This window comes from Dipodomys spectabilis, unplaced genomic scaffold (genome assembly GCF_019054845.1).
Source record: "Dipodomys spectabilis isolate Male_0828 unplaced genomic scaffold, ASM1905484v1 ptg000532l, whole genome shotgun sequence".
Taxonomy (NCBI): domain Eukaryota; kingdom Metazoa; phylum Chordata; class Mammalia; order Rodentia; family Heteromyidae; genus Dipodomys; species Dipodomys spectabilis.
The window spans coordinates 824566-851154 of record NW_024871209.1 but is presented as its reverse complement, the minus strand read 5'-3'; the positions used below and the strand labels follow the sequence as shown (position 1 = coordinate 851154).

The following is a 26589-nucleotide window of genomic DNA, read 5'->3' as shown; positions in this document are numbered from 1 at the left end:
GTCTCGCACCCTCAGCCCGTCTGCACGCTGTCTGCACGCTGTCGGCGCGCTGTGGTAGAATCACCAGGATGCCAGGCAAGGAGTCCCCGCCCTGAGCCCTGACTGTGCCGCTCTGGGCCCCAGCCTCTGGCCGACGGCTCCTCCAAGCCGTCCCTGCACCAGACCCTGAAGCAGGCGGCGTTACCGCACCAGCCCGTGGAGGCCTCCCCGGCCAGCAGCCTGGGCAGCCTGAGCCAGGCGGAGAAGGGTGATGGCAGCTCCTCGTCTCTGCACTCGGTCGCCAGTGATGACAGGGTGCTCAGCCGCGCCCTGCTCCGCGTGGGCAGCTTCCCTGAGGTGCTGGCCAGCGAGAGGTGAGGTGCGCCACCGGGAGGGTGGGGCTCCCACGCTCAGAGCTACCCGTGTCTGAAGGCCGGAACAGAGAAGTTAAGTGACCCAGGAGCAGACACACAGCAGCCCAGCATCAGAGCTGGAGCAGCAAGCCGTTGGTTGCTCACTGAGCATTGCTGATCACCCTTGACGTTACCGAGTCAGACCAGAGCCCTGAGGAGAGGCGAGCAGGGACCTCGTGCAACCACTGCCAGGCCTGTGCGCAGGGTCACAGCACTGTGCAGGTACTGGTGGCAGAGTACTGGGAAGACTCCTCAGTGCTGTGCTGGGTTACTTCCCAAAGCCGGGAGATCCAGCCGGTTCCCGGAGCACCACTATGCCCCCCGGCGCCCAGCAGGGGGAGCCTGGCCAGTTTGGTGATCAACAAATACTGATCAGTGAATGACTGAATCCCTGCGGCTATTAGCTTCCTTGGGAGGCAGATTCTGCTGTCTCTCCCGTTTCACCAACAAGAAATGGAGACCCAGAGTGGCTGAGTGACTTTCCCAAGCTCATGCAGCCAGTGAGCGATGGAGCCACCTAGCACCACCAAAACCCCTTTTCCCAATAACCAGATTCCCATCCAGAGCACCGCTGAGCCCACAGCAGCGAGGAGAGAAGGCCTGGCCCCGCGGCCCCACAGTCCAGGAGTCCAAGGGGCGCTTGACCCAGGGGCTCCGGAGTGGGGACGGGCCAGGCCTTAAGCCTTGGGCTTGGCAGCCTGAAGGCCAATCCCTGCCTGGGTGGGGCTGGGCTGGCCCTGGCTTTCAGCCAGGTCGCTGCTCAAGGAAGCAGAGGTTGCTAGGGCATCACCCAGGAAAGACAGGCCCATGGGGGGCGGGGAGGGGCAGGCTCTCCCCCTCCCTGTCTGATGCGGTCCATCTTCACACCCCCCTGCTGTGTCCCCCACTCACGGCCGGTCCCCGGCATCTCTCTGGTCCCTGGTGGGTATGGGCAACGGGGCAGTGGACACGTAGAAAGCCCACGTGGGGCCTGAGCGGGGCGGCCGTGTTCTGATGTCTCCTGCTTGCTTCTCTCCACGGCGCAGCGCGGACACAGACCTGTGTGTCCACAGCCTTCACTTACAGGACTTGATGCGTGTGGATGCGGCGCTGAGGCGGGAGAAGCACGCGGTAGGTGGGAAGCATCGCTTTCTGGTCCTGGGGACCCTGAGATGCCTGGAAACAGGCCTGGGTGACAGGGGGGAGGGGCAGGTGTGGGGGGGCAGGGGACTGTGGGGGAGCGTGGAGGGAGCATGGGGGAGTCCAAGCATGGTGGAAAGGCGGCTTTGCCCGAGGTGCTCAGGCCGCAGGTCCTGAGGGAGACCAAGTGCAGCCTGAATCCTCTTCGGAGGATTGGCGGCTGGCCTGATGATTATGCCCACTGCTTTTATTGAGTGCCTACTAAGTGCTAGGGGTGTGTGCGTGTGTGTGTGGTGATTCTGGGACTTGGACTCTGGGCGTCACACTCCCTTGGCTTTTTCGCCCAAGGCTGTCACTCTACTACTTGAGCCACTTCTGGCATTTTGCTAATTAATTAGAGATAAGAATTGTCTGGACTCTTCTGCCTAGGCTAGATTCAAACCTCAATCCTCAGATCTCAGCCTCCTGAGTAGCTACGATTTTAGGCGTGATCCACCAGCGCCCAGCTGCTGGGGATAGGAAGTGGATAGTTACAGTTAGTCTTCACCATGATTACCCCTACTTTATGGAGGAGCAGCCGGTGCCCCAAGCTTCATCCCCTGAGAAGACTAAGAGTGAGCGAGCAGTCTGCTCCCCCTGGGGCACAGTCTGTGACGGTCAGAGAGGAGTAGGGACAGGAAACCGAGGGAAAGAGAGTGACACAGACAGGCAGGCAGACAGATGGCCAGGACAGCGGACACCGCGGTGATAAACTGCCGGAGAGGCAGACCTGGGGTCGCCTGACCAAGTTCGGCTCAGAACAAGCGCTGCGCCAGATGCCATGGCTCATGCTGGGATCTGAGACACAGAGCTGAGACGCTTCCTCCACCAGCACCGGCCCAGAGCCACCACACAGGCTGCTGTCCCCGGGGCAGGGCGGGGCTGTTCTCCCAGAGCCCCGTGCTCCCCCAGGGGGAGGGGGAGGGACCCCAGCCTCCATTCTCAGGTCCTCCCTGCGGGTGAGCAGAGTGATCCTGGCTGACTCGACAGAGCAGCCTTTTCTTAGGTAGGGTGTTTCACTCATGCCCAGGATGATATAGAATCAAGATCCTTCCAACTCTCCCGTTCAGCTGGGAACACAGGTATATACCACCACACCTAGCCTGTATGAAGCTTGCCTAGCAAGTACAAGGCCTTGAGTTCAAAACCCTAATATAGAAAGAGAGTGGGATAGAGAAAGAGAGGAAGGAAGGACGGACGGACGGACGGAAGGAAATGCAATACATGGTAGGCCGCTATCATGATATATGACGTGAGGTCTTTTCTTGTAGCAAAAAGTATTTGGGGGGTGGGGTGGAGGGAAAAGAGAGGGGGAGACCGTTGGTTACACCTTTCTTTGTTAACTTCCCTTCTGAAAATAGATGTTTATCCAGATTTTAAAAATGTGCCTCGTCGACCTCCTTCCTAAGAAGAAGTTTGATGATGAACTGTGCCAGACGATTCTTTCAAAGCAAGAATGTGTGAGTGTGTAACCTCCCAAGGCAACTTGGAAACAGTTTAATGCAAAAAAGTACTATGTGGCAGCATTTATATTACAGTGAGGTGTAGAAGTATATGTATAAGTGAGTGTAAGAAGAAAATTTGAAGAAAAAAAAACAGGCTACTAGAACTCACAGCTACTACATAGTCACAACCCAAGGGTGTTAGTCAGTGCAAGGAGCAAGGCTATTTGAGAGGTAAAATGTGTTCAGTGATTGTCACTCACCGTCTGTATTACTTGGACTTGACTCTTTCCAGTGTGGAAAGAACTAGAAAACTGCTCTGGAGAGAACCGCTTCCCGCTCTCCCTGTTGGTGTTTGGAGAAGCCTCTCATAGGACCCCAGGTTCCTTCCTGAGTTCCAGACGAGTCCATTGATAGAGTGAAAGAGCTAGATGGAGCAATGCCGCTCTCACGGCCGGGGTCGTCTTGAAGGGTGTGGCTAGAGGTGCAGTGGCCACCAATAGCTTTCTTTTTTGTGTTTTCTGTTGTTGTTCAAGGCTAGCGCTTACCCTTGAGCCACACCTCCACTTCCAGCTGGTTAACTGAAGATAAGAGTCTCTATCCCAGCCGGCTTCAAACCACAGTCCTTAGATTTCAGCCTCGAGAAGTTAGGATTACACACGGGAGCCCGCAGCCCCCAGCACCGTTGGCTTTCCAGTACTGAATGTCGGCATTAGCCCAATTCCCTGTGTGGACACCAGCCAGGCTTCCCACATGGAACAGGGCCTCTGCTGCCCACCCTGCTCTGAGACCACAACAGAGCAATGGCCTTCCGAGATGGCTGCATCCCAGAGATGAAGGGGCGGGGAAACTGTCACTGCACCCACTTCCTGTGCTTAAGCCCACCAATCAAATACATTCTTCCCTCCCTGGTGTGTAGTGTGTATTGTTTCCCTACAGAAACCAGAGGAGTAGGGAAGAAACTCGCTCCCAAGCCCACCCCTCACGTGATGATATTTTCCAGGACTTTACAAGGGTTGAAATACATGATTTGGTTTTTCTGTGTGTTTTTTTTTTTTTTGGTTTGGTTGGTTGGTTTTGGGTTTGTTTGGGTTTTTTTGTTTTGTTTTGCCAGTATTGAGGCTTGAACTTAAGAGTTTCCCCTCTATGCCTTAGCTTTTTTGCTCAAGGCTGCCGACCTTACCACTTAAGCCACAGCTCCACTTTTTAGCTTTTTTGGTGGTTGATTGGAAAGAAGATTCTGAGGGACTTTCCTGCCCAGGCTGGCTTTGAACTGTGATCCTCAGATCTCAGCCTCCTGAGTAGCTAGGATGACAGGCGTGTGCCGCCGCCAACACCAGTGTCACTTTTAATTTTTTTGAAAGTATACCTATACTGTCTTGGCAGAGGGGAACATAGAAGAAAATAACCTTCAATCCTGAGGATCTATGTTTAATAAGGAAAATCGGATTTTAACATTAAGCTTTAAGCAGGACAATCCTCACAGCTTTAATTATTGTTAAGAACCAGTTAGTCATATAAAGTATTTTTCATTTAAAGTACTTGTTCAAAGGGCACTTCAATTAATAAGTTGTTTTTTTAAAAAAAACTGTCTTTTTCTAAAATTTAAGCTACCATTGAGTTTCATTGCTCACTTCCTTATGTGTGCATGGTCTTTTGTTTTTAGGATTTGGAGGAATTAGAAAAGGGACTTCAGGTCAGCCTGTCGCACACGGGAATGCTGGGTGCTGGGGACTCAGTCTACATCACCCTGGCGGACGTGGAGAAGGAGGAGAGAGAGCGCTCTGAACAGCTCCTGGACAACGTGCGTGCTGGGTTCTTGGCCCCTCCCCCGTAAAGAGCTGGTTCTTGGGCGGGGTTAACATGGGAACCCATCATGACCCGAGCAAGCTTGGGATCCAGAGCCTGAAGGTTAACAGACAGAAAGTGTAGTTGCAGGCGAGGATTCCCAGAGGACTTTTTTCCCCATTTAAACTTTAGATTGCTTTAAAAAGAAAAATTGTTTCTGCTGGTCCTGGGGCTTGCTCTCGGGGCCTGGACTGTCCCTGAGCTGCTTCTGCTAAAATATAGTGCTCTATCACTTGAGCCACAGCTCCACTTCTGTTTTTTGTTGTTGTTGTTGTTGTTGGATAATTGGAGATGAGTCACACGGACTTTCCTGCCTGGGCTGGCTTCAAACCACAATCCTCAGATCTTCCCCAGGCTACTCAAGATTAGGATTAGAACAAACAGGCATAGTCCTGGCTGACAAACGATGTAAACCAAGTGAGAGTTTCTGAAGTGAAAAGGAAAATCTCCCCTAGAGGCCCGAGGGCCACCAGCCTGAGCACGCGGCCGAGTGTCCCCAGGTCCAGGTCCTGGGCATCCTCATGAGAAGAAGCGTGTGTTCATAGCAGTGCAAACTGCAGAGAGGACGGGAGGGCCTCACCAGAGCTAGGAAATGGGGCGTCCTCGGGGCCGAGGGGATGTGGGAGCGTGAAGCCGCGGTTCTCGTGAGAGGAAGGCCGGGCCGAGGCTCACCGTGGCAGCTGGGAGGGTCCCTGCCGGAGGACTGTGGAGACGCCGCTTCAGAGCGGAGTCAGCACGCTGCAGGGCGTGGTGGAGAGGCGCGCTGGGTGAAACGTCCCGGGTGCAGGGTGTGGCTGTGCCTGGCTGTGGGTGAGCAGCAGTGGGGGCCGGGGAAGGCTGTGAGCTGAGAGGGCAGAGACAGACAGTGGGCTGTGTTCACCTCCTGTCAAGAAGGAAGGTGGCTCCGTGGTAGAGCGCCTGCCTCGCATGCATGAGGCCCTGGGTTCGATTTCTCAGCACCACTTAAGCAGAAAAAAAAAGCCAGAAGTGGCGCTGTGGCTCAAGTGGTAGAGTGCTAGCCTTGAGCTGAAGAGCTGAGGGACAGCGCCCAGGCCCAGAGTTCAGGCCCCATGACCGACAAAAAAACAAAAAGATCGGGTTCCAGGATGCTCTACACGCAGTTTTCTGGAAAGCCCTCTCTAAACTGTTGCCACCACAGAGGACCACGAGGACCTCCACAGAGCGTGATCGGGCCCAAGATAAACTGGCTGGAGCTGCAGCTGCAGGGTGGTTCAGAAACGGTTTGCACTAGGAAGTGGATCTCAAATCTCAAGTGCACGCCGTGTAGTTTGCTTTAACGAGTGTTCTCCTCTGTCCCTTGCCTCTTGTGTTCATTTCACAGATGGAAGCTTTCTGGAAACAGATGGAAGACATCCAGCACTTTCTTGTGGACCAGTTGAAATGCTCCGGCTCCAAGGTGCGGCAGCTCCTGGCCTCCCTGAGGGAGAGGATGATGACAGCTGAGGGCTTGCTGCGGGACGCCCAGGACCTGCAGGCTCTGGTAAGGCAGGTGGGTGGGCAGGAACGCGTGCGTGGTCAGGCTAGAGATGGGGGCGTCCTGAGGCCCAGGGTATCAAGACAATCAGGTCACACCCTTCATGTTGTGGATGGGGGTACAGTGCCCCCCAGAAAGCAGTGAATCTGTCATCCATGCATGGATGGAGGCGCTGGCCCAGAGGGTTCCCAAAGCTGTGCACAGTCATGGGGGGAACTCTAGAAAGTTCTGATGAGGTGTTGGTGGGCCTCCACCCGGAGGTCAGGCTCAAGCAGGCGGGGAGGCAGCCTGGATGCTGGAGGCTGTTCTGCTGGCAGCGATGGTGAGCAGTGCAGGCGCTGCCCCCTGCCACAGAGAGAGGATTGGCTGGCTCCTCCCACTGCCCTGGGCATCCCCTGGGGAGATTTTAAACGGTGCCTGTGCCCAGGCACACAGCCCCGCCCCGATTCTGAACTGCCCGCTCCAGTCCTGCTCCCGATGGAGGCCTACAGAATCATTTCCTATGTGAAGGCCCGGACACATATGCCTCTGGTAGGCTTGACAGCTGCCCTGGGCCTTCTGCATGTGGCAGTGATTTTATACGACCCACGCACGATGTTTGCGCTACACAAATGGCCCGTGCCTGGCATGTAAAACTTTGCAGATGGTTCTGATGGGAGCCACAGATGCATCTCTCTGGTGGACAGACATCCACTTGTGTAACCTTGGGTGTGGGCTCAGCTACTTGGAGCCAGGTGATTCTTAACACCCACAAGTTGCCACAAATGGGCCTGTTAGGTGCTGTAATTCTCCACATTCTTGATAAACCCTGGGGACTGCAGATTCTCTAGGCAGTGGTTCTGGTCTGGACAAGTGGATCTAGAATGTGTCCAGTAGTATCAGTACCACCCAGGAAAATCCCCAAGATGGAACCCGAACCCATCAGATCCTATGTCTTCAAACCAAAAGAAAGAGGATGCTGAGAGACGTGGGAATCACTCCTGATGGTTATGGAGCGCGCACCGCCCTGGCTCTTAGTCAGCATGCTTGGCATAGGCTCTTAACCCTCAGGTGAGGAAACCCAGGCCCTGCGGCTCTGGTTAGGAACTTGGAAGATACCTGTACTCAGGTCAGTGAGATGGCTCCTCGGCCCCTGCACATCTTTGACCTTCCATCATCTCCCGGAACCTTCCAGAGTCCTGACAGCCACACCTGGGTTCTGAGCACGCAGGACCAGCATGGCTTTCCCATCTTCCTGGTCCTCTGCTTATCCTCTTGCGCCCTCTAGCGGTGGGCGGCCGCTGTCGGGGGCTGTAGAACCGGAGGGAGCCAGGCAGGGGCCCACAGCTGTGAGGACTGGATGGTGAGGCCCAGTGCGCTCCGGTGGGACTTACCTGGGGCACTGTCCACCCTCCCCTGTTCCCTGCGGCTGGAGCAGAGGCCACACAGCTCAGCCGCAGGGAGGCCCATGGCTGGGCCGGCAACTGCGGTGCAGCCCAGGGCTGCTTCAAGGGCTCTGGAGATTGGACCTTGAGGCAGGAGCTTAGGGGCAGTGGGGCACAGAGGCCCAGGGACACCAGGAACCAGGACTTGGGGGCAAAGCCCAGGAGGGGCTAGGGGTGACAGAGCCCTATGGGACAAAGTCCCTACATCAGCCGTACAGACAAGGGCCAAGAGGACGGGGACAACAGGAGTGGCAGTGGCCTGGGACAGAGATGGCCGGGAGGGGGTGCAGGAGTGAGATGAGAGCCCCCCCCAGTGGCATTCAGATAATCCCCAGGGAGCTCTGTGCTCCACGGCGTCGGGACCTGTGCCCGCCTCGGGTCAGCGTGTCCCGCAGCCCCTCACCACCCCCCCCATGAGGTCGGGAGGCCATGGAGACCTTGCGTTTGCTAGGCAGGTGCTCTACCACTTGAGTCATGACTCTAGCTCCTTTTTGCTGGTCCTGGGGCTTGAACTCCACCTGGGCACTGTCCTTGTGTGTCTTTTGCTCAAGGTGAACGTAATACCACTTGAGCCTGAGCCGCAGCATCATTTCTGTTTTTTTTTGTCTTTTTGAGTAGTTTATTGGAGATAAGAGTCTCACGGAGTTTCCTGCTCAGGCTGGCTTCAAACCGTGATCCTCAGATCTCAGCCTCCTGAGTAGCTAGGATTACAGGCGTGAGCCACCAGTGCCCCACTCTCCAGCTTCTTTTCATTTTGTTTTTGAGGTAGAATCTTGTGTTTTACCCAGAGCATCCTGTGGTGTGACCTCCTGGGGGGTCGGGGGCTTCTTCGTGTCACTGGGGATGCAGGACCTAGCCTTGGGGCTTCCCTAGTATTCAGGATAACAGGCGTGTGCAGCCATTAGTTGAAATGAGGTCTGTGAACTTTCATGCTCACCTCCTGAGTAGCTAGGATGACAGACTTGAGCCACCACGCCCAGCCTGGGGGTCAATATTCATCCCAGTCTCACCCTTGGAAAAAAGATCTCTGACATCCCAGGCCTCAGATTCTCTGGGATGGGAAGACAAGAACTGCGGCGACCATTGTTGCTCTTGTGTGTTTTCCAGGACTGTGGTGGCCTGGGGCACGGATGACGGAGGGAGGGGCAAGCGCCTTTGGTCACGTGCTTCCTGGGCTCCTGTCCCTAAGAGCAGCCTTCTATGGAGCCCACAGGGGTGCCGAGCACACGGGCTACACCGTCCCGCGGGGAGGGGAGAGGAGGGGGAGGGCGGTGTTTCTTGTTTCTGACCAGCTGGATAACAGGCACGGAGGCTCAGGGACTCCTGGGCTGCGCTCCGAGCTGGTGCGTGGTGTTGGAGCCCAGGGTCTCCCTGAGCCACATGGTCTGTTGATGACCCCAGGCCATGGTTCTGTCTTTCCCTCAGGACATTCTGGAGAGAACGATGGGGCGGGCATACATGGCAAAAATGATGGAGTTCCTGAGGCTGCAGGTCCAGGAGGAGACCAGATGCCGCCTGGCCGCCATCTCCCGTGGCCTGGAGCTGCTGACCGCCCAGGGAAAGCTGTCCGCGGGGCAGAAGGAGGAGCTGCTGGCTCAGCAGCACAAGGCCTTCTGGGAGGAGGCCGAGCGCTTCAGCAGGGGTGAGCTTGCCCTCCCTGGGCCCCAGGCGGAGGGGAGGGATGGGGGGGAGGAGAGGACCACAGGTGACAGGTCACAGGCCAGGACACGGGGTCTGGAGTAGCCAGCCTCCTCCAGTCAGGATCACCCCAGGAAGCCAGGCTCACCCGGAATTCCGCGGGGACAGGAGCAAGGACAGTCCCTGCATGCCTAGCCATGAGCCCAGCCCCCGCCCTGCCCACGTGACGCGGCCCCGCCCAGCTGTAGGGCGGTCAAGGGAGAGGCAGGGTCGTCGTGGACTGGGGAGCCACAAGTGTTCTCGAGGGAGTTCACACCTGTCCCCGGGCCCACCCCAAAGGGGGCGAGGCTCCAGTCTGAGAAGGCCCCGTGGCAGGAGCTGGAGAGGAGACAGGCTGCTGGCCAGCCGCTGCCCCCGCCAGCGCCGGCTTCCTCGACGGAGCATGGCAGACGCCGTCGGGTCTGCTAGAGTCGCCTCTGCCCTTTGGCTCTTTCCAATCCCAGAGTTCATCCAGCGAGGCAAAGACCTGGCCCAGGCGGCCCAGGCTCGGCAGGCAGAGGAGACGGCAAGACTCACGCAGGCCCAGGAGGACGAACAGAGAAGCTTCCTGGCCAGTGCCCAGCCGACCTCAGACCCAAAGGCGTTCCTCAAGGTAACCGGGCGCCTACTCCACCCCAGGCCTCAGCCCCGGCCGTGGGTGCCGTCAAAACTGACTCTCGCCTTCCCATTGCAGCTGAGGTCCCCACCCAAACCCGCTTGCCTCTTCTGGGAGCCAGTGCTGACTGGACTTCTGAGGAGGGGAAATCCTAGAGCATGGCGGAGTGCTGCGGCCCCAGGGGGAATCATGGGGGGGGAACATGTCCCTGGTGTCAGGGACAGACCAGCCCTCACCTCACGCCCAGCGCCCAGCCCTTCAAAGGGTGGCTGCAGTTCAGGGAGGTGGTGCAGCCAGCAAGTGTCCTGGGCCTTTAGTGGGAGAACAGGGCCCCCTGTGGTGTGGATGCCTTGCCAGCACCTGGGGTCTATTCCTGGGTTCTTTGGGTGCAATGTCCAAAGTCAGGATGCAGTCCCAGGTGTGTCCCAAAGCCTGGCACTGGTCCTCTTGGCTCTTTGCGGTCTAGCGCCCCTAGTGGAAGAGCATAGAGTGTTAACCCTGCAGTGGTCACCACACCCTTTGCTGCCTCCGGTGGGAGGCCAGAGGATCGTGGAAGGTCTGGGCACGCTCAGGTCCCTGGTCCACTCTCTGGCCCGCGGTGACCCTGCTGCCCCTTAGCTGGGTCTTCCCAGGCCTGGGTGGGGTCTACAGCCATCAAAGTCAGCGTTGGAGGACTGGTTTCGGGGCCAGGACAGGGATGCCAAGGGTGGCTGGTGAGCCTGTGTGGAGTGAAGAAAACCACCTATCCTGCTGCCAGCTTCTGGCTGCAGAAGCCACGGGACGGTTCTGTGCCTCAGTTTCCTCACGTACAGGCTAGGGTGGCATCCACACACGTGAGCAGCCAGGGTGGAGTGGGCTGCGTCTCTCCTGAATCGTGTCTGTTCTACCGCAGGCCTTTCACGAGGTCCTGGAGAGGCAGCGGCTGAGGCTCAGTGACCTGCAGGAGGAGGAGGACGTCAGGGCCACGGAGGCCATGACTGAGCTCTGCCAGGTACGGGGCCCCCGCTGGGTGTCCGGAGGCAGGCCTGGCCCCCTGCACCACATCTTAGCTGCAGGTCCCTTCTGTCCATGTGGAAACTGTCAGGTCGGTGTATCCTGTGCCCTTCCAGTCTTACTGATGGCTCGGGGGAGGGGGTGCAGGGGAGCACGCCTGGCCTCCCAGGGCCAGAGCCACTGGAGTGCGGGTGGTGAGCAGGCCACAGTCCTGCCTGTGGCCGTGTGCAGAGCTGCGCGAAAGGGATATATGGGGACACACAGCGCCTTCTGGCACAGGTTACTTTTAAGGTGAGGCCTCCTTTGGTCCCTGGGCCACTCTGGCTGTGGTCTTCCCATGCCGCTGAGGGAGGCAGGTGCACGGCGCACTGCTGCGGGGCTTCTCCCACAGCTGGGTGACAGGCGTGCGCCATTGCATACAGCCCTCGGGTGAGACAGAATCTAGTGAACGTTCTTTTTGGCCTGGGCTGGCCTTCAAACACGATCCTCCTGATCTCTGCCTCCCAAGTAACTAGGATTACAGGTTTGTGCCACCTCGCTCATCCATTTTTCCTAATTTAAAGCAGCACATTTTAAGCAAGGGCCTGGGGTGAGGACGCAGGCAACGCCATGTTGGGACAGGAGAATAGCAGGGCAGAGCCAGGAGGGCCTGAAGCCCCACTGGGTAATCCCACCAGGATGGGATGTGTTTGCACACGTGTGTGCAGTGCCAGCATGTGCACCTGTGTCTCCATGTGTGTCTGTGTGCATGCTTTGTATCTGTATGTGTGCACAGGTCAGTGTGTGCTAGCTCACCTGTGTGTGTGCACCTTGTCACTGGAGAGGCCCGTCCCGGCATCTCGTGTGGGGGAAGGGCAGCGGGAAGCCCGGGCCATGCAGGGTGGGCGGTGACGGGAAGAAGCCACGTGGCTCTCGCTGCAGGAGCTGTACCACGGCACCATGCAGGTCTTCGGGCGGTTTGTGGACGCGCTGTTCCTGCAGACCCTCCCGGAGGTGAGTGGCCTCCCCCGGGCAGAGTGCGAGGCCCTCCAGCAGCAGGTGCGGGAGCAGGCGGCGCGGCAGCTGGGGCAGTCCGACCGACTCCGCCGCCGGCAGTGGGACGTCCTGCGGGGCCTCCTGGAGCAGGACCGGCAGGTGGGGCGTCTCGGGCTGGCCGGGGCCGGGGTGCTGGGAATCTGGGGGGAACCACGGGCCCCGTGGAGTGTTGAGATCCCCAGTGCCTCTCCTGGACACCTCCCCCACGTTGTCACCGTCCCGGAGAGCCTGGGCTGGGGCGCAGAGGCGGGGCCAGGACAGCAGTCCGGTGTGCCTCACCTGAGTCAGGAGAGGCCTCGGAGTGGCTGAGGCGACATCTGTCCTGGTGATACAGGACCGCGGGGGAGGGGGCCCCACGGGGAGCAGAAGAGATTATAACAGAACCAGCTTTTGTTTTTGTTTTTGTTTGCCAGTCCTGGGGCTTGAACTCAAGGCCTGGCTCTGTCCTTGAACTTCTCTGTGCTCAAGGCTAGTGTCTACCATTTGAGCCACAGCACCACTTCCAGTTTTTTCTGTGAATGTGGTACTGAGGAATCGAACCCAGGGCTTCATGCATGCTAGGCAAGCACTCTACCACTAAGCCACATTCCCAGCCCCAGGGAAAAGGTCTCTTCACCAAGAAGGAAAAATGGCACTCACAGAGCAGGCTGGAGAGAACCGCTGCAGGCTGCGCATGTGCCTGCGTCCCTCTCCCGCTGCAGCCTAAGCATGCGTCCACGGCCTCTGTCCCTCTGTCCCGGAGCAGGTGTGGCTGGAGGAGTGCGCACTGTCCACCGTGCTGCAGGCCCAGCTGCAGGACCACCACGAGAGCACCATCCACGAGGTCCTCCGGCGGCTGGGCGGCCTCTCCGAAGAGTGAGTACCACATCCCACAGGGAGGAGCTCCGCCCCGTGTGGTGCTCACACTCACCAGCCCGGTGTCCTCAGGAGGTACCTGGTCCTGCCTCCCTGCGGACCTCACCTACGACAGTTCATCCATTCTCTCCTGTATAAAATGGAGCTGATGACACCGACTCAGTGGACTTGTGTTTCTGGGAAATGTGTGTATGCACACGTGTGTACATGTGTATGTGTGGGTGTACGCATGTGTGTATGCATTTGTATGTGTGTGCATGCCTCTTCACATGCCAGTCCTTCGGCTTGAACTTAGGACCTGGGCACTGTCCATTCACATTTTTGCTTAAGGTTGATGCTCTACTACTTGAGCCACAGCTCCACTTTTAGGTTTTTGCTGGTTAATAGAGAAGAGTCTCATAGACTTTCCTGCCCAGGCTGGCTTTGATTCACGATCCTTAGATGTCAGTCTCCTCAGGCATGAGGCACTAGCACTGGCTCCTCTGTTCAGCTGTGTGTGTCAGTTATTGTGTGCCGAGTTCTACAACTTTCATTCTTTTGCAGTGTTTCGTTATCTGGTGAAATTCCTCATCTTTTCATTTAACTCCTTGAACATGTACACGTATGATCTTAAAAGTTTTTGATTATTCCAGTCCCTGGTACCTTGAGGCTATTTTTTCGCTGCCTCTTTTTTTCACTTTACTGTTGGTGATGTCCTTTTATCTGTCTGTGTGTCTGGCATTTTTATTGACTGTTGGGATGCCACTGATGAAGAGTTGTAGCGATAGTGTGCGACTTTGACGGATCTGGTCCTCCAGTCAGAGTTTATTTTGCTTCGAGCAGGAATGTCAGGTTGTGATTAACTCCAGCCACTTGGGAGTGATTTGGGGGAGGGCCGACTCCTCACTGCTAGGCCGGAGCCTTAGCCAGCTCTCCCCATCTCGGTATTCTGACTACACAGCTCTGTGCAGCCCTCAGCCTTAAGCAAACAGTTGATGTGATAAAACCAGGCGTGGTCCCCTCTGGTTGAGCCAGGGTTTCTCTGCATCACTCACTGCAATGGAAACTCAGGAAGAGCTGGCAATTCTAGTTGGGGATGTATTTGTTCTGCAAGTTACACCTGCAGTTCATGTGGCTGCCCACTGCAGGCGCTGCGTCTGTGCATCTGAACTTGGGCGGGTGTAGCGGGGTGTCACCCAGGCTCTTTGGGGGTGTATTCCTAGCTCAGTGCAGCACTGACCTCTGGCCCCTTCCCGCTGACCCCCCCCCCCCAGGTCTACACAGAGCATCCTGCAGAGCCACGAGCTGCTGCTGCACTCGGCCCTCCGGCGGCTGGCTCTCCGCAGCTGCGCAGTCGCCACCCTGACACAGATGAGGCTGTCCGGGAAGAAGAGGCTCCTCCAGGAGCTGCGAGAGCAGCTGGCACTGGAGCAGGGCCTGTCCCAGTGTCTAGACGAGCAGCAGTGGCAGCTGCTCAAAGCCCTGGTAAGGGGTCCACCCACCTATCCCGGCAGGAGCGCCCACAGCAGGTCTGGCTCCGGCCAAGGTGTTCATGCCTGTCCGGCTCTGCGGGGCTGTGCAGCCTGTTGGGCTGCGGTGCAAAGCAGGCTGTGCTCAGGGCCACCTGGCTTCGAGCTAATGAGCTCTTCAAAGGCCCCGTCTCCAAGCAGTCACAGGGGAAAGTCCCGGGGCTTCAGTGTGTGGATTACGGGGAGACACGACATAGCCCATAACAAATGGGGACCACAGCAGCCCCCATGGGGGTGCACTGTGTAGAAGGGTGTCAGTCTGGTGTAGCTGACATACTAAGAAGAGAAGCATGACAGGAAATGGAAGGCAAGCTATCGGGACACGGCAGAAAGGCCCTGCTTTCTCTGATGGCTTCACAAGGGAGGTGAGAGGTCGAGTGGGATTTGAACCCATGTAGTCTGGGCCTGTGTCTAATACATGGAGCCCAGGGCCAGGGGAGCAGCGGTGGCTTCTCACGCCCCCAGGGAGACCCGGCTCGCAGTCTCCTAGCTTTGCCCAGGACACTGCCCAAGCTCTCCAGCTCCGCCTCCCCTCTCATTCTACCCCGGGGCCTGTGTCCCCAGACGGCTCCCAGGTGCAGAGCTGACCTTGAAATCTGGCTCCGCTGTGAGACCTTCAGAAAGTTACTCAAATGCTCTGAGCCTTCATGACCTCATCGCTGCTGGGGTTCAAGCCTCGTAGGCCCCACTTTGTGAGCACAGATGGCACTAAGCACACAGTAGCTGCTTAAGACATGTACTTGGGAGGGGGGCGAACAACAGACACCTCAGCTCCTCCCCTGCAGTAGTGCTCCTGTTGCCAGACATGCCCAGAGGCCCCGTGCTCCCCCCTTTGCCCTCATCCCCATCCTCCCTCCCCCCCCAGTCTGGGCTGGCCAGAGCCGCCCTCACTGGGCAGCGTGGCCTTCCACTGCAGGAGGCCCGTGTGCTGGAGGAGGCCACCAGGCTGGAGGACGAGGCCCAGCAGACCCGGCTGCGGCTCCAGCAGCAGCTGCTGACCGAGGCGCAGGAGGCCGGGCAGCTCCTGCAGCAGCACATGCAGCGGGCCATTGGGCAAGCACTGCTGACACATGCGCGGAACGCGGCCAGCAGGAGTCGGGCCAGGGCCAGGGCCAACTGCAAGGTACGTGCATGGACGTGTCCTCCGGGGTGGGCGGGTGGGAGGGAGGCAGGGACGGATCACCTGGTCCCTAGAGCCGGTGGGGCCCTTCAGGGCTTGTGAGACAGACTCGCCGTGGGTGTCCCAGCCGGCCACCAGCCTCCGTGGGTCAGCCCTCAGCACACGGCCGCGCGTGGCCACGTGCACACCTCCTGTCGGCTGGTGATTCATCACTGTGGTGATGTGGCACGGCGTTGCATCCAGGGTCACCTGCCCCCTCACAGCCCCTGTGGGAGCGCCTCCCTCCACCCACTGCACAGATGGGTAAACTGAGCCTTCTGATGCCTGGAGCCAGGTCTTATGTGCAGCACCCACTGGGGCAGTGCCCAGCCCTAGGGCGGTGAGGCCCACCCCACCCCATGACAGAACTGGAGGAGCAGCCTACGAGGCTGGCACACACGGCTGCCTTACAGTCCTGTGGCCAGCAGGCAGCCTGGTGCTCGGGGCCTTTCAGTGCATCCTTGCCTTTAAGTAAACTAAGTCACCTTGCTCATCTGCTCATCTGCACAGCTGAGGCAGGGCACAAGCCTCCTTCTAAATGTCTGACATGTATCTCGGGCCACGCAGTCCCAGGGCCAGGCCTGGCTGGTGACTTGGGAAGGTCTCCTCTGTTCCAGAAATCCCCCCGATCCTACGTGATATAAATGCTCACGGCAAGAACTCACACCAGAGAGAAGCCCCATGGGTGTAGGCAGTGTAGGAAGGCCTCCGTGGCCTCCCCTGACCTCTGGTGACCTTCAAAGGCAGGACAAACGCACACATAGAGAACCTAGAAGGGACAAGCGTGTGTGGGAAAGCCTTTGCTCAACCAGACCACCTTGCGTCATGAAAGAACTCACGCTGGACTGAACAGCTATGGACACAAGCAATGTGGCCATCTGTCTAGCAGTCAGAGACCCTGAACTCCAGCTCCATTACTATTCAAAAGGGTAAAACCTACGGACTATATATTTCTAATTTTTACCCTGCTTTTTTTTTTTTTTTGTGGATTGTGGGGCTTGAACTCTGGGCCTAGGCGTTGTCCCTCAGCTCTCCAGCTCAAGGCGAGCACTCTACCACTTGAGCCAAAGTGCCACTTCCAGTTTTCTGGTGGTTCACTACAGATAAGTCTCATGGATGTTCCTGCTCTGGCTGGCTTTGAACCACAATCCTCAGATCTCAGCCTCCTGAGTAGCTAGGATGACAGGCGTGAGCCACCAGCACCTGACTCCATGAAAGAAATCTTAAAGCTTGGTGGACCGTGCTGAGAGTCAGCCTTTGTGGGAAGCTGAGGCAGATGGTTACTGCCCATAACTTGACAATCAGCAAGAGTCTGTTTCAAGCAATAGCTCAATAACTGAATCAAAGTGCAAAATGATGCTCATTGCACGAAGGATGATGTATTACACCTCTGAGGCTTTGAGCCGGGGTTGGAGAGTGAATGTTCTCCAGCCACCACACACACAGGCTCTGCCAAGAGCGGCCATATTGTGGCCTCTTATCATGTGGCCTGGACACCACATGTGAGTGTGGACAGGTGGGCAGCGTGGTGCCCTCATGCAGCCAGCCAGGAGTCCAGAGGGAGGGAAGAGCAGGAGGAAGAAGGCCTAACACCGGACATTTGCTGAAAGAGATACAAGATGGGCTGTAGGAAAGATGGGAGCCCCATAGCAAATGTTTTGGGGTGTGTGTGTCTCCCAGTACTGGAGATAGAACTCAAGAGGCTTGCACTCCTACTTAGCTTTTTTGCTCAAGGCTGGTGCTCTACCACATGAGCCACAGCTCCACCTCTGAATTTTTGCAGGTTAGTTAGAGGTAAGAGTCTCTCAGAGTTTTCTGCCTGGACTGGCTTAGAACTGTGACCCTCAGAGTTTAGCCCCAAGTAGCTAGGATTACAGGCAGGTACCAGTTGCCCAGCACAAATGTATTAATTGATGAGACACCACACCAGCCGATCAGAAACAGGGAGCCGCCAAGGCTGTGGTCAAGGAAGAGGGCCGTGGACACACCCACTTGGGCGATGGACTGCTCTGAGAAGAGGAAGGACTTCCTGTCCCTGGCAGGGCAAAGGGAAGCTGCTGGCGGGAGTGTGGGGTGGAGTCTGGACTCCTCCCTGAGGCCAGGGAGAGAGGATCTGCTGAGATGGCCCGGAGCGGCGCTGCAGGGCTGAGGACGCACAGCCCCGTTACTGCAGCTCGGCCACCTCGCGAGAAAGGAAGTTCTTCTGCTCTCAGCGTGGGATACGGAGAGGCCCCGACCCAGGCCTCCGCTGGCCCGCCACCTGAGCGCCACCTGTGCAGGGCGCAGCCGCCCTCGTCCTGACCCCGGGTCACATGGGCAGGGCGCAGCCGCCCTCGTCCTGACCCCGGGTCACATGGGCAGGGCGCAGCCGCCCTCGTCCTGACCCCGTGCCACCTGTGCAGGGCGCAGCCGCCCTCGTCCTGACCCCGGGTCACCTGTGCAGGGCGCAGCCGCCCTCGTCCTGACCCCGGGTCACGTGGGCAGGACGCAGCCGCCCTCGTCCTGACCCCGGGTCACGTGGGCAGGGCGCAGCCGCCCTCGTCCTGACCCCGTGCCACCTGTGCAGGGCGCAGCCGCCCCCGTCCTGACCCCATGTCACGTGGGCAGGGCGCAGCCACCCCCGTCCTGACCCCGGGTCACGTGGGCGGGGCGCAGCCGCCCCCGTCCTGACCCCGGGTCACGTGGGCAGGGCGCAGCTGCCCTCGTCCTGACCCCGGGTCACGTGGGCGGGGCGCAGCCGCCCTCGTCCTGACCCCGGGTCACGTGGGCAGGGCGCAGCCGCCCTCGTCCTGACCCCGGGTCACGTGGGCAGGGCGCAGCTGCATCGCAAGGCCGGGGCGCGGCGGCCCCCACCTGGCCGGGTGACCTCACCTGGACTCCGGTCTTCCTCCGCAGAGCGCGCTGGCCGAGGCGGTGGCAGAGAGCGTCTACGTGACCGGCGCCGGCGTCGGCCGCCTGGTGCAGGCGCACGAGCAGCGGATCCGGAGGGTCGTGCGGGACCACGAGGAGAGCGTGCTGCAGCGCCTCAAGACCCTGCAAGGTACTGCGCCTGCGCAGAGGGGGGGGTGCGCCTGCGCAGAGCCGTGCGCCTGCGCAGAGGTGCGGGAGGGGGGGTGGGTGGGTGCGCCTGCGCAGAGGGGAGTGCGCCTGCGCAGAGCCGGGGGGGAGGGGGTGCGCCTGCACAGAGCCGTGCGCCTGCGCAGAGGTGCGCAGGGGGGGTCGGTGCGCCTGCGCAGAGCCGGGGGGGGGGGGGGGTGAAGATGTAAACTGCTGTGATGATTTTGAAAAAGCAATATAGTCTGCTTTTATACGTTTGTACATACAATCCACCAGCACGCAGCAGATTTTCTTGTAAGAAGGAACTCTATGCGCAGCAGGAAGCGGGGGGGGGGGGGGGGAGGAGGGGGGTGCGCCTGCGCAAATGCGGGGTCCTGCTGTGGGGGTTCGGTGCGCCTGCGCAGAGCCAGGTTCCAGCCGCAGGCATCAGTGCGCATACGCATGTGTAGGCGGGCTCACCTTGGAGAACCTAGTTTGCCAGTTTATTCACCCGCCCCTCCAGGCCGGAAGGGTTTTCTCCAAGGCACGTAGCAGACCACTCGCACACAGCACGATGGGACTCGGGGGAGACTAGCAGCAGGCAGACGGGGGAGGGACGGGAAAGGTCATCATCTGGGACCAGGGCCAGCAGGCGACCAGCCTGACCTCAGGGCAGGCATCCAGTGCCCTGGGAGGGGAGCACGCATGCCCGTGTCCTCGTTCTTGTGCACGTTCACACCTATGTTCACAGCCACATCTACACACACCCATGACCACAGCCTTGTCTACACACACCCATGACCAAACACAGCCTTGTCTACACACACTCATGAACACAGCCACGGCTACACACACCCATGTTCACAGCCACGTCTACACACACCCATGAACACAGCCATGTCTACACACACCCATGACCAAACACAGCCTTGTCGACACACACCCATTAACACAGCCATGTCTACACACACTCATGACCAAACACAGCCTTGTCTACACCCATGAACACAGCCATGTCTACACACATCCATGAACACAGCCACGTCTACACACACCCATGACCAAACACAGCCTTGTCTACACACACCCATGAACACAGCCATGTCTACACACACTCATGACCAAACACAGCCTTGTCTACACCCATGAACACAGCCATGTCTATACACATCCATGACCAAACACAGCCTTGTCTACACGCACCCATGAACACAGCCACGGCTACACACACCCATGACCAAACACAGCCTTGTCTACACGCACCCAGGACCACGTCCATGAACACAGCCATGCCTACACACACCCATGAACACAGCCTTATCTACAGTACACACCCATGACCATGTCCACACCCATGAACACAGCCTTGCTTACACATACCCATCAACACAGCCTTGTCTACTCACACCCATGACCACACTCAGACCCACGCCCACACCCACATCCACATTCACAGCCATGCCCATGTCCACACCCATGCCCATGGCCATGCCAGCGCTTGCAGCTCTCTGTGCCCTGCATCTCTGTGCGGGCCCCCTTCCTCCCAGGCCATGTGTCTTGGGGAGGCCCGTGTCCCCCTGCCGCCTGCACGGTGTCCCCGCCCCGCCCCTGGCTGACCATCGTTCTCCCACATAAACCGTGACTGACCTGCGTCTCCGGTCCACGCAGGCGCGCGGCTGGACGGTTACGAGCTGCGGAAGAAGCAGGACGCGGGCGCGCCCCAGGCGGGGAGCTGTGGGGCAGGCGGCACCCCTGGGGTCTCCCAGACCGTGCAGCAGAGGTGAGCCTCCGCGCTGGGGGCCCTTCTGGGAGCCGATCCTGAACGCTGGACGGGAGGCGGGCGGGGCAGAGGTGGAGACGCGGTGGACAGGTTTGGATGGTCTATCTGCTGAGCGCTAGAGTGGCTAGGGAAGGGAAAGCAAGCAAGAGAGAGAGAGGACAGAGCCCAGGGACAGCACCCAGGGCTTGAGTTCAAGCCCAGTGCGCGCACACACATACACACACACACACACACCACACAATACCACTGTGTGCGCAGACACTTTGCTGCTGAGTCTCCACATAGGCCCCCTTGTCAGCCTACCCCTCCCCCACTTCCCTGCCCCATGGAAGGTTCACTGAGCTCCCCCACCCGTCATGTTTCAGGGTGGGGCAGCCTCCGGCCGGGGCTCGGCTGTGCCCTGTGCACACGCGGCTGCGGTACCCGGCCGGTGTGGCCACAGCCCTCCAGTGTTCAGCATGTCCCACCACCACTCCCCTCCACCCAGCAAGCCCAGGCCCTGGGCCCCCAGCCGTCCCCTCCCCTCCCTCCAGGATGCTGAGGCGGCAGAAGGCGTTCCTGGCCCAGTTCACGGTGTCCCCGCACAGCCGCCTGGACGTGCAGAGGCGCAAGGCCAGCGCCCTGGACCTTCTGGAAGCCCAGCTGGAGACCCAGCTGCAGGTGCCACCGTAGCCTACCCGGGTGGAAACAGAGGGTGTACTCATGTTCACGGCCCCCGGGAGGGGCCCTGTGTGCCTCCCCGACCCGCAACCCTGGACTCCCCTGTCCCTGCGAGCTCCTCGGGCTGCGTGTCCGTTGATGCCACAGCAGCTGCGCCCTTCCCAGAGGCCTGGGGTGTCAGGGCTGGCGCCGCTGCCCCCTCTGTCCTCGCTGGTGAGATCGAGCCTGGCACCTCACCTGCAGCACACAGGAGACTCGGATCTCCTGTGTGTGAGAGCGGACAATGTGGCCAGGCATGGTAGCGCAGGTGTATAATCCCAGCCATTCAGAAGGTAGAGGATCCCTGTTCAAGACTAGCCTGAACGAAGTCAGGGTGAGACTGGATCTGAAAAACAAGCCATGGAGCAAAAGGGCTGGGGTGTGGGTCGGTTCACAGAGCGCTTGCCTTTGGGAGCAGGCTCCCAAAGCCCCGAGCTCAACCCCTGGCCCTGAGAAAGCCAAACTATGGCTCTAATACAGAGCGGCTCCCCCAGAACGAAAGATGACTCCAGAAGGGAGGTGTGAGAGCAGGGTGTTATCTTTCACCTTTGACCTTTGACCCTGTGGGGGTGACACCGCACTGCGGTGGCCTTCGGCACTCCCTGTCTGCAGGTTGATTGCGGACAAGTTGCTGAACTGACCAGCAACCAATGGGAAGTTATGTGGAAACTGAGGCTTGTAGAGGTGACATTATGCCCCCCCATCCCACAGTAGGAAGTCTGGGACTCCAGGCCTGTCTGGATAGACTAATAAATGGCAGCCACGTGTTCAGCCCTGTGGAAGCGGGAGGGCCCTGGTCTGGGCCGGGTGGCAAGTCTCCTGCCTCAGTTTCTCATCTGTAGACAGGGCTGTTGGCCAGTGAGGGGACCCCGGTTCCCCAGCAGCTGCTTTCCCCTGTGCCTCCTGACAGCGTCCATGGAGCCCTGGAGGGGCTCAGGGGACGCGAACCCGCAGCTGATCCTGTCGTTCACTCACCAGGAAGCAGAGCAGATCTTCACCTCCGAGCTGGCGGCCTTGGCCCGCGTGCCCCTGGCTGAGCACAGGCCGCTCAACAGTAAGCGCGGGGCGCCAGGTGAGTCTCGGCCCCGGTGCCGCAGCGGGAGGCGCTCTGCACAGAGCGCCACAGGTTCGAACCCCAGGCCCACTTCTAACGAGCCGTGTGGCCTCAGGGATTGTCCTGAGCCTCTCTGGGCTGCCCTGCCCTGCCCTTTGGGGAGGTGGGCAGGCTCAGGCAGGACGCCCCGGGCCCCGGCTCCGCGGCTCTCACCCTAGTTGTAGGCTTCTGTCTGCGGAGACGGGCAGTGTGTCCTCCTCCTCTGCCGGTGGCCCTGTCACTGCACAGGGGCCCCCACTGGCAGAAGGGAACGATGGGAGACAGGGGCAGGAGGGCGGGGAGGGGCTGCAGATCTTTGAAGCTGAGATGGATGGTGTCTGGGCTCTGCCTCGGTTTCCCAGGGTCCTGTGCGTTGCTGCCTCAGACACACAGACTCCTGACCCGCGAGCGCGTCCTTCCGGGGCCTGTGTCCTCGGGGAGGGGGGCAGAGTCGCAGTGAGGCTGAGCCATTGCCTCAACTCAGCCGTGCCCGCTTCCACCTGTCGTCTCCAGAGAAGCCGGTGAGGACCAAAAGGAGGAAGACCCCGCCCCAGGAGAGAGGGGACCCGGGGCCGCCCAGCGATGGAGGCCCCGCCTCGGGGGACCGCACCTCAGCTTCACTCAGGTACAAGGACCCCCCCACACACACACACCCCAACTCCTGACCCACACGGTGCCCGCCTCGGGCAGGAGACGGACTCCCGCACACCAGCTCCTTGCAGCCTGGATGGGCGGTGCACCGCGCGGTCTCCGGAGGGGCCGCGTGGCTGTCCCGGTCTGAGTCCCATCAGTAACCTGAGGGTTATTGGCTGTGGTCTCCTCACTGGGGGCCGGCGGGTCCTCGGTGCCCCCCCTGCCCTGGTGCCTGCCCGTCCCCTCCCAGCAGAGGGACATGGGCGTTTGCTTCATGGCCTTGTTCTGGTGTCCTGTTGCTGCCGGGTCACCCCACGGCCTCCACGGCCCAGCTCTAACCCCTGCCTTTCTTTATGTCTTATGCAGCACAAGGCCGGGTCCGCAAGAAGGCGACGCAGGGGCCAGGGAGGACACGGGGAAGTTGCTGAAGAAGAGAAGCAACCTGTAGCTCAAGGCCCGGGCTGCGCCCGTCTGCGGTGCGCAGCGCCCCTTGTGGCGGCCTGCGAAGCTGCTCCTGGAGGCAGCAGGTGGAGCGGGGGACTGGGAACAGAGGAGACAGCAGCCAGCTGCTAGGGACCAGTGCTGTGGCTACTGGGTGCTGTTTCCCCAGGTCTCGTCCTCCCTCCTGAGTGTCCCTTCCCTGGCCCACCTGTGCCCCTGCTGCCAGACCTCGCTGTCCCGAGCTGGAGGTCTCTGGGAACAGCCCTGAGCCCTCTGCTCCTCATCTCCCCTCGCAAGTCCCCTCCCCCCTCCCCCCCCCCCCTGCCCAGACACCCATGTCACAGTGCTCCCAGCACAGCCGGCCTGCCAGCACTCAGACCCCATTGGGTGACCTGAGTCCTCTCTCCAGGGGACTTGGGGACACAACACCCAGCCTTTGGGTGTCCCTGGGGACTGGAGCCTTTTCCCGTGGCCCCAGCCCTACCCCAGAGCCGGCCCAGAGAGCCTTTCCTGATGGAGGATGCAAACATTTAGAAGCTTCCACAGCAGCCCCATGCGGCCCAGCCAAGGCAGGCTTTCCCTGCAGGGGCCCACACCAGGGCCCTCGGCCCCAGCACTGTCATGAGGGAGATGCGTGGCTGGTTTGGGATGTAAAACCACCCACAATGAGATGGGAGTATCTTGCATCAGACCCAATAGAGCCAGGGGACGGGGAGACAGCGTGAGAGCACCTCGGAGCTCAGGGTGTGTGGCGGTGTGGACGCCTCACCAGCTACACCGTGCGCTCCCTGTGGCTCAGGGACTAGGTTCAAAGGGCACATGGTTCCCAGTGACCCCTGAAGGCCCCTGGGACCCACCCGTGATCTGGGATGACAGATCACCACACACTCCTGAATAAACCCATTACTTTGGAGTCACCTCGTGTGGTCCTAGGCTACTCTGTACATCACAAGGCACTCTGCTTTGCTCAGCAGTGTTGCTCCATCGTGCCCAAGGCCATGTCTCTGCCATTATCCAGTGCCCATCAGGGGCATCTTCCACGGACAGCAGTGAACCTGTGCCCTTCCCAGGCAAAGCCAGAAGCCCAATGCAACGTCAAGTAGACACTGCCAGCACCCTCGCAAAACCTCCTTGTGGGCTTGCAGGGCTGTGTCCCAGGGCTGTGTCCCAGGGCTGGCCCTCAGCGCCCTCTGTGGGCCACTTGGAGCATCACATGTCTGTAGCCTCCCATGGAAGTCTGGCTTTATACAGAACTCTGGGAACATGGCCTGTGCAGAGGTCCCTGCATGCTGGCCTGAGCCCTCTCTGGGTGGCAGGTGTGGTGTAAATGTACAACATGTCCTCTCCCCCTCCCCCCAGCCACCAGGATTGGCCAGGTCACCCAATATTAGCCTCTCTCCCAAAAACCCACTTCATCTTGCCCCCTGTGGGTCTGTCTGGCCTTGACCTTCCTGGGCTCAGGAGCCTGCCTCTGGTCTTCTGGCCGGATTGTCGCAGGCTGGGGAAGCGTTTGGCCTTCCCGATGAAAGTACAGTCAGGTGAACGGGCAGTTTCTTTCTTTTATTTTTCTCACAAGCTTTTGAGTTCAGAAATAAGAGCCACAAACAAATCAGTCATTAAGTAAAAATGGGGTGATTACAAAGGCGAACTGTACAAAACATTAAAAACCTGGCTGTCCTCCTCGGAGGGGCCAGGATTCCGGTGGCCTGCAGCAGCCGTCACCCCACTGTCCACAGCCCTAAGTGGGGATGGAAGGAGACCCCCTTTCTGTGTGGGTCTAGGACACACACACACACAACACAGGAAAGACATCATGGTGAAGTTTCTAGTGCCACAGAACCCGGGTGTCTGACCCAGGACGCAGATGGCGGCCGTCTGCGGCCCCGTCCAGGGCCTCCCTGCCCTCCTGAGTACTCCCAGCTGGCGGTGGGGAGGGGTGCGGTGGAGGGGGCCTCTTTCTAGTGAAGATGGGGTGAGGCGGGCGGGGTAAACATGGGACCTCTAGTGTGGAAACGGTCCCCAGGGGCTTGAGGTCTTGGCATCGTGTCTCGACCGTGGGCAGTGTCCTCGGACGCGCGCGGACTCACACACATAACTTAGGGCATGCATCTCGTACTCTATAACACCTACGGTGCCAAGGAACCACCGCTCAGAGGATCATGGAGCCACTGGAGGCAGAGGTGGAGGGGACAGGAAGGACGGTGTGAAACCCGTGGTTCACAGGGGAATGGAGACACCATGCTCTGAGGTGGAGTTGGCGTGAGCACACACAACGGGCAAAGGACTTCCAAGCAAACACACCACACTAGTACCACTTCTTCCTAAGCAGAAAAGGAGGGGGCATCATTCAACCCCCCTCCCCCATCAGGACCAACTAAAACCGTGGCTTTCAAAAACACAGGAAAAAGGAATGGACATTATTCCCAGAATCCTTCACTCTTAGTGCATCCGTTCAACCCATGGTCAACCGAGGCTGGTGATGTTGGAGCGGCCACCAGGGGGCGCCACGATGCGATGGCCGGTACGCCTGGGGTTGTTGTCATCTATCTGGGCACCTGGAGGAGAAGATGCTGCTGCTCATTTGTGGATGTGGTGCCGGCACCATCCTCCAACGCCCACAATGCATCTTCCTCACCATGGTTCCCGGGTTCACCCAGGAAGCCTGCCTGCCCCCCAGGGACCCCCACTTTCCGGTATCCCTCAGCCCACGGGGTCCGCTTCCTGCAGCTTTGTGCATAACTTGACGTTCTCTGTGTGTGTGTGTGTGTGTGTGTGTGTGTGTGTGTGTGTGTGTGTGTGTGTGTGTGCGCCTGCGTACCAGTCCTGCTTGAACTCGGGGCCTGGGTGCTGTCTTTGAGCTTCTTTTGCTCAAAGCTAGTGCTCGACCAGTTGGGCCACAGTGCTACTTCTGACTTTTTGCAGGTTAATCGGAGATAAGAAAAGGTCTCACAGACTTTTCCTGCCCATGATGGCTTTGAACTGTGATCTTCAGATCCCAGACTCTTGAATAAGTAGGATTACAGGCGTGAGCCACCAGTGCCCAGCCTGCTCTTCGGTGGTAAGTACCCTAACCCGAGTCCCATCTGCAAACTCCTGAGTGGCCAGACTGCTCCACACTCCCCACCCCACCCCTGGTAGCTCTTCTCAGCACAGAACCCAGACTGCTCCATTGGCAGAGAACCCACAGTTCAAACCAATGAACACATCCTGGCTCTCTGTGCCTTTCCCCACACCACCCAGGACGTCACCTTTCCCAACGGGAACTGGTGAGCGGTGACCTGCTGGCCACCACTGGCCCAGCGCCT

General features: G+C 59.1%; 2 protein-coding genes across 2 annotated transcripts in view; one reads left to right on the top strand and one right to left on the bottom strand.

The window, feature by feature from the left end:
• Evc (EvC ciliary complex subunit 1) overlaps positions 1-24201 on the top strand; it is a 31891-nt gene extending 7690 nt beyond the window's left edge. Inside the window, exons 4-21 of the mRNA XM_042670309.1 lie at positions 124-353; positions 1418-1502; positions 2912-3010; positions 4659-4796; positions 6183-6341; positions 9185-9401; positions 9901-10049; positions 10945-11043; positions 11967-12179; positions 12826-12935; positions 14189-14399; positions 15360-15566; positions 18498-18642; positions 20307-20418; positions 20952-21078; positions 22096-22189; positions 22724-22835; positions 23210-24201. Coding sequence (XP_042526243.1) covers positions 124-353; positions 1418-1502; positions 2912-3010; positions 4659-4796; positions 6183-6341; positions 9185-9401; positions 9901-10049; positions 10945-11043; positions 11967-12179; positions 12826-12935; positions 14189-14399; positions 15360-15566; positions 18498-18642; positions 20307-20418; positions 20952-21078; positions 22096-22189; positions 22724-22835; positions 23210-23291 — 2589 coding nt within the window. The 3' untranslated portion in view covers positions 23292-24201. The remainder of the gene's footprint in view (positions 1-123; positions 354-1417; positions 1503-2911; positions 3011-4658; positions 4797-6182; positions 6342-9184; positions 9402-9900; positions 10050-10944; positions 11044-11966; positions 12180-12825; positions 12936-14188; positions 14400-15359; positions 15567-18497; positions 18643-20306; positions 20419-20951; positions 21079-22095; positions 22190-22723; positions 22836-23209) is intronic.
• Positions 24202-25372: 1171 nt separating this feature from the next.
• The window catches only part of Crmp1 (collapsin response mediator protein 1), a 41439-nt gene continuing 40222 nt past the window's right edge, over positions 25373-26589 (bottom strand). The window contains exon 14 of the mRNA XM_042670285.1: positions 25373-25839. Within this exon, the coding sequence (XP_042526219.1) occupies positions 25748-25839 (92 nt within the window). The 3' untranslated portion in view covers positions 25373-25747. The remainder of the gene's footprint in view (positions 25840-26589) is intronic.